This window comes from Lepidochelys kempii, chromosome 11 (assembly GCF_965140285.1).
Source record: "Lepidochelys kempii isolate rLepKem1 chromosome 11, rLepKem1.hap1, whole genome shotgun sequence".
Taxonomy (NCBI): domain Eukaryota; kingdom Metazoa; phylum Chordata; order Testudines; family Cheloniidae; genus Lepidochelys; species Lepidochelys kempii.
Window position 1 is genome coordinate 62990457 of NC_136390.1, and position 7164 is coordinate 62997620.

At 39.3% G+C, this 7164-nt stretch overlaps 1 protein-coding gene across 1 annotated transcript in view; it reads right to left on the minus strand.

Annotated features, from left to right (window-relative positions):
• DYTN (dystrotelin) overlaps positions 1–7161 on the minus strand; it is a 64766-nt gene extending 57605 nt beyond the window's left edge. The window contains exons 1-2 of the mRNA XM_073306616.2: positions 4431–7161; positions 253–327 (exon numbers count right to left, since the gene is read on the minus strand). Coding sequence (XP_073162717.1) covers positions 253–327; positions 4431–4449 — 94 coding nt within the window. The 5' untranslated portion in view covers positions 4450–7161. The remainder of the gene's footprint in view (positions 1–252; positions 328–4430) is intronic.
• Positions 7162–7164: the final 3 nt, after the last annotated feature.

Sequence of the window (7164 nt, forward strand, 5' to 3'; positions counted from 1 at the left end):
ACCCCTTTTGAGCTTGAGTTTTTCAATCAGTAAAATGGGGATAATGCTACTTAGCGCCATTTGACTGAGAATCTCAAAGGAAGCAAGTACATGTATGAAGTATTATTTATTAATTCATTAATGTTGTTGATAATGTTTGAGATCATCAGACGGAAAGCATTAGAGAAAAACAAGTAGCAGTATTTATGATTGCAACTCAGAGCCAGCACTCTTGCAGGTTCTCCTCCCACGGGACTCCTTTGAGCTACTTACACTGGCACAGGGTTTGCACTGAGCGTAGTTTCAGGGCTGTTCTGTAGACAGAATTCTGAATGGCATTTAGAGCTTCTGTAAAGGAAAACAAATATAAATTACCATAGATTCTCTTGTGCTAGTTATGAAGGGAAGGGACGGTGGAACACTCAAGAGAACACGGAAGAACATGAAAGGAGTCTCCAAAACCTGACGTCTGAGACCAGGGTTTCTCAAACTGTCCTGTTCACACCTGATCCCAGTCTGGACTCAGTTACAATTAGTGAGTAAAAAACGACTAAGGACACAGGATTTAATCCAAGAACTTCAGTGAGATAGTCAAGGGAAAGCATTAAAGCTGATAAATTGCTTGATTCTAAGAGGGCCACAGATGTTTGTTTTAACATAGAATTTGCCCAGTGCATGGAACACTATAGCCCGGCTGGGTGTGAGGGTAACTCAACAGGCTCTTACAGAAACAGCATCTCTGCATTGATAAAGAAGGTGCACTGTTTTTAGAAATATCATTTCATTATTAATTTGGCAAAAGACATGCACAGTGCTCATCCTTACTCTGCTCCATAAACAGAGCCAATGCCCAGAGAAGTTAATAGGTTTGTGTTCCAGAACTGCAAGACCCAAGTGTTATTTTTACAGTATAGAGTACACCTGGTACAGAAAAACATAATGCTCTCCTGATGTAAATTTTTCAGAGAGAGACCAGCCTAGAAGTTTGATCACTATTTTAGACCCTCTCCATAAATAATGCTAGAGGGACTAGCCTGTCCATCACTGGAGCCACAAGACAGGAGGATGCCATTTTGGGAAGTTACTACACACTGACAGAGCTCACGCTATACTACAGCTCGTCAAAAATGTCCACTGAAATAGTTTTTCTGACAGAAAATAGCTTTACAACAAAATGGAAACTTCTGCAGACTTTAAAACAACAACAACAACAAAAACAACCCAACAACTCGGCTTCAACAAAAATCTAAAACTTTGAAGGAAAATGGATGAAAACCAAAACAATTTCATTTTTGTAGCCTTTTGCCAGGAAAAACAATTTCTCAACCAGTTGTACTTTATACTGTGAAAACAATGTTTGGGTCTTGCATCTGTGGCTCTGTTAGAATCAAACAATTTGTCAGCATGAATACCTCCCCTTGGCAATCTCACTGAAGTTCTTGGGTTAAATCCCGTGTCGTTACTACTTCTGCTCAATCCTTTCACTCCGCTCAAGTCAACGGGAATTTGAGTAGGAACTGAGTAAGGGGCTTCGTGACTTGACCTGTTATTTATACAGCGCCAAAAATATTCCTGGCGCTTTACAGACATACATGTAAATTTTGTATTTAAAAAATGCTTATATACAGTATCTTTAGAAGCTATCACAGGACTTATTAGCTCATTGCTTTCTCCTGGTGAGCCATATATATCCCTGCGGTTCAAATAGGAGGCAAATACAGATGATGAAGGGTGTAGATAAACTGCAAACATGCATAACTGAGAGGAAATAGGTCACAAGACTCTCCACTTGTTTCCTGTGGAAATGGACCAATTTGTGGTTCCTCACATACAAACCAGTCTAATGCTAATAGTCAGCAAATTATGGACTCTGCTGGTTCTCAGTTGCTTCCTATGATATAGCAGTAACCCTTGTCTGCTATGCCACTTGTCCAGTCTTGGTTTTGTCAGGTTATGTTGCTGCCTGTTGTTTGGAGAAGTTATGCAGCATAATGCACTGTAGCAAGTAATGCAATATGGAAAAATTTGGTTTTGCTGGCTTATAGTACTAGTGATTTTTTTTTCTTTTCTTCAAGGGCCTGATCCAAAGTACATTAAAGCCAATTGAAAGATTCCCACTGATTTTAATAGGCTGTGGATCCAGTCCCAAGTCTATCTTCCAGAAGAAGAACAAGAAACATGAATGTAAGGTATCATGTGACCTAGGGGTAACAGTGGACAAGAAGCGGGATATGAGTCAACAGTGTGCCCTTGTTGCCAAGAAGGCCAATGGCATTTTGGGATGTATAAGTAGGGGCATTGCCAGCAGATCGAGGGACGTGATCGTTCCCCTCTATTTGACACTGGTGACGCCTCATCTGGAGTACTGTGTCCAGTTTTGGGCCCCACACTACAAGAAGGATGTGGAAAAATTGGAAAACATCCAGCGGAGGGCAACAAAAATGATTAGGGGACTGGAACACATGGCTTATGAGGAGAGGCTGAGGGAACTGGGATTGTTTAGTCTGCAGAAGAGAAGAATGAGGGGGGATTTGATAGCTGCTTTCGACTACCTGAAAGGGGGTTCCAAAGAGGATGGATCTAGACTGTTCTCAGTGGTAGCTGATGACAGAACAATGAGTAATGGTCTCAAGTTGCAGTGGGGGAGGTTTAGGTTGGATATTAGGAAAAATTTTTTCACTAGGAGGGTGGTGAAACACTGGAATGCGTTACCTAGGGAGGTGGTGGAATCTCTTTCCTTAGAAGTTTTTAAGGTCAGGCTTGACAAAGCCCTGGCTAGGATGATTTAGTTGGGGATTGGTCCTGCTTTGAGCAGGGAGTTGGACTAGATGACCTCCTGAGGTCCCTTCCAACCCTTATATTCTATGATTCTATGTGACCCAACAGGAAATTCTTCCATGAATAAGATTCTCTAAGATAAGGGAATTTCATGCTATCATCTGACATTCTCAGGCTCACTTGCAGAGGGTACAGGTAACCATCTGCTAGTGGTCTGCTTTGGAAACATTTCACCATATTTTTAACTTTTAAGTCAGTCCTTAACAAACATTAGGTCACCAATTGCTCATACTTTAGGATTAGGATTTAGATTAGCAAAACTAATCTGCAAGGTGTCCAAGCAAAAAAGAAATTAGCCTAAATTACATATCAGTCAGAATTACTATTGATGAGAAGACATTTTACAAGACACAAACTAAATATCTAATTTCAAACTGGGGTGAAATTCACCCCTTTGCAGAGACACAGCAGGAGGCCTATGCACCACTGAATTCCACATCCTCCCTAGATGGACTTCTTTTGTGGGACTCAACTGGGGCATAACCTTGTGCAGGTCCAGGCCTTAAATGGCCCTTATGTGGTGCTAGACCTTGTGCTGACTCTCTGCAGAGGGTGAATTGTACCCCAAAGCCACTAGGTTTTAAAAAAAACATAACTCAGTAGTCATTAATTTATAGTTGGGAGGGTTTTAGAGACTGAGAATCAAAACCAAGAAGAGAAAAATAGCACACAGAGCACCAATATTACAGTAGACTTTCTCTCCATGTTACCTGGCAGTAAATAGGTTATTACTGAACAAAAGGGTTTATTAATACATTGAATTCAGTTTGGGGCTACACCAGACAGCTGAAGCTGGGCTGAGGACCTCCTGAACTTCATTTAGACTAGGTTGGCCAGGAGTTGCTGCTGGCCCTCAAATATAAAACTCATGAAAATAGCATAGGCCAAGTAATTGATGGTCCTTGATGTAAAACTCTTGCTTTTATAATAGTTTGCTGATTAACTTGCATTAATGAGAGGGGACATAACTGTTTTCAAGTATATGAGTTTGTTACAAAGAGGAGGGAGAAACATTGTTCTCCTTAAACTCTGAGGATAGGACAAGAAGCAATGGGCTTAAATTGCAGCAAGGGCAGTTTAGGCTGGACAATAGGAAAAACTTCCTGACTGTCAGAGTGGTTAAGCACTGGAATAAAATTGCCTAGGGAGGTTGTGGAATCTCCATCATTGGAAATTTTTAAGAGCAGGTTAGATACACACCTGTCAGGAATGGACTAGATAAGACTTAGACCTGCCATGAGTGCAAAGGACAGTCCCTTCCGGTCCTATGATTAAATTGTTTTAAGTTACATATTTTTATCCTCGTTTCCTTACACCTCACATCTAATTATCCAGTAGTTTTGCATCTTACTGACTTAAATGGCAGGTAAGATAGGAGAACAGATACTACTTTACATATAATACAGGGAGCACTGTAAGAATAACACAACCCGGAAATCCTTCTTCCAGGCTGCATGATCTAAAGCAACAGACTGATCTGCCATAGCATTTGATCTTGTCTCCTGCATTATAACAAAAGATTCTGAAGATGGAACAACTCCAGTTAAGTTCACTAGTTTGGACACTGGGAATTCTCTTGTGAAATTTGGGAAGCACTTGACAACAGTACTTACCTTGCTGGTCTGGATCCATAACAGAAAGGCTTAGAATAGGCGGATGCCACGGGACTTCCTGTAACCAAACAAACCATGGTATTAAATCACAGCTCCCAGCCAGGATATGTGCAAGCTCTTTAAATTGGACATCTGAATCTGCATCATTTACTGGGTATATTTCAAGATGAAATTAAACAAAAATTACATAAAACAAGTCTTTACTTTAAAATGGACCCCTTCGTATTGCAGTTCCAAGTGCATGAATTCCATTAAATGGGCCTGACTCCCCTCTCCCAGTCAGTGTGAAACAGGAGTAATTGTAAATTGGTGTGAGAGGAGAATCAGGACAAATGGGCATTTAAATGCAGGTATGTGGTAGGATGGGATCCTTTGCTATTCAGTAATCCAGTGTGCATGTACAATATTACCACCCATTCAAGAGTAAATAATCCCAGAGAAGAAAGCATGTCTTGAAGTCTGCTAGCCACTTAGCAAGTGCACTTGCTTTAATAATTCAACTTTTTAGATTGTTCCAAGTGGAGTAAGATTCTTCAGCTAAGGTGCTATTATTTCTTTTCAGAGGTGAATATGGAAAGGTAGAAGGGAAAACATACACCCAACTAACATCTGTAACCCACTCCTGCTCTGGAAAATAGAAGTCCTTATACCACTGAGAACAGTGGAGATTTCAAGCCCTGCTCTCAGCTTACATGTCAGAAATGCATTAAATTAAATTCTGTTATTAGCTGCTGTAAAAATTCCTGTGAAGTTTATCTTCTAGTTATGCACTCACCTTTAGCAACATAGGGCACAATGGAACAGTTATAAGGTTCTAAATGCATTATGTACGGCTCAGTGAAAAATCCTGATGTTAAATTGAACAAGAAATGAGTAACCTAGTCAGTCAGAGTTGGAAATTATCTGAAACATTAATAGTATAAATATGACATTAAAGCTGAACTTACCCAAACTTGCATCATATTGTATTTTTCCACTCACAGCCATTGACCACTACTTATCAGATAAACATGATAGTACATATGCCAATTCCACAGCATAGAAATTCGATGACCTATAGTTATTAGTGGGTCTGAAAAATTATGTCTACTATAGATGTATTGATTACCATTTTATTGTGTGAAAGCTGTGACTTTTGGTCCCAATCTTACTCCCACATTAATATTTTAAATAGAGGAACCTACAGTTATTTTTGTTCATTTGTAGACTCTCTCAAAACTCTTGCTTTGAAAGGAATATCACTTTTTAAAAATTCTCCTTTCCTTTCCTTTCTTCCTTATTACAGTTTATGGGCCTGATTCTCCACTAGCTCTGATAGCCCCAATTCTCAAAAAGTTCTTAAGCGGTTGCATACTGATGTACTAGTGCAGTCCCAGGGAAATCAGTGGGACCCCAGAACAGCAGGGTTCCATGCCAGTGAATCAGGATATACGTTGTTATTAAAGGTGTAGTTACCTAAAGGCTGCCTCACTTTTCTTATAAGACATAGACTTATATAGATGCAGCCTGCTACAATAATTACCTCTTACTTTTTTTTCCCAACAAAGGTATACAAAATAAAGCAAGAGGTGACATTGTATATAAAGGTACATGGGGCAAACTGGGCGTTAACATAAATGGTAACAGTTCCAATGACTTCAATGAAGTTATGCAGTGAGTGCAAATCTGTTAAGGCTTGATCCTGCAAGATGTTGAACATTTTAGCCTGATCCACCAAAACATTTATGTATATCCTAAAAGTTAAGTATAGATGTAGTCCTGTTGAACTAAATGGGACTATTCAAGTGCTTAAAGTGAAACAGGTGCTCATGTGTTTATCTGGGTTGGACTAGAGTGCTCACCATCTTGCAGGATGGAGCCCTCAGATACCAATGAAGTTGCATCCATGTGCATTAGCAATGCATTTGGCTCAAAGTGTTTTAAAGGCATTATTACATTATCACACCCACTCACATGATGAACTTATAAACTTTTGTGTTTTAAAGAGGGAGGTAACTAACGTGATTGCCTTTAATGGGGATTTCTCGTGAGGTGAACAGGATTTAGCCCAAGGTTAGTATCTGTTCTGTACATAAAGTAAGCAAAATAAAAAGTAATACTTATCCAGGTAGCAACTAATTGCTACATTAACACCTCTTCTCAATTTCAGTGGGATTTGATGTACTATACTTGATGCACAGTATAGCATGTCAGTAACAATGTCTAAATGCTATTTAATAATTCAATAGGCCTTATCCGAACAAACTAGTAGTATAAATCATGAATATGCATGACAGAACTCGTACAACCTTAGGGACTAATCCAGCGAACAAAAGTAACAATAGAAGTGCAAGGTATAAGTAACATTACTCACATAAGTAGTTCCATTGAAACTAGTGGGAATAGTCACATACATTAAAGTTACTCATTTGCATGAGTGTTTCCAGTATCGGGTCTTGCATTGTTTTTTGTTTTTTTTTAAAACATAGGCTAACTAACATTCTGGAAGGCAAAGATATCTACAGTAGATCAACAGGACCAATCCTGCAGTCTTTAGTCAGGCAAAATCGAGTCAAGTGAGATATTCAGGGTGATCTGTACTTAAATACCCTGAAGAAGCCATAGCAATATACCCTGAAGAAGCCATAGCAATATAAAACATTTTCTTATACTTTTTTGGGGGGAGGGGGGAAAGGGACTTATTGTCATGCTGTAATTGTAAATACAATCTCTTCTCAAATACAGTAACGGTTCT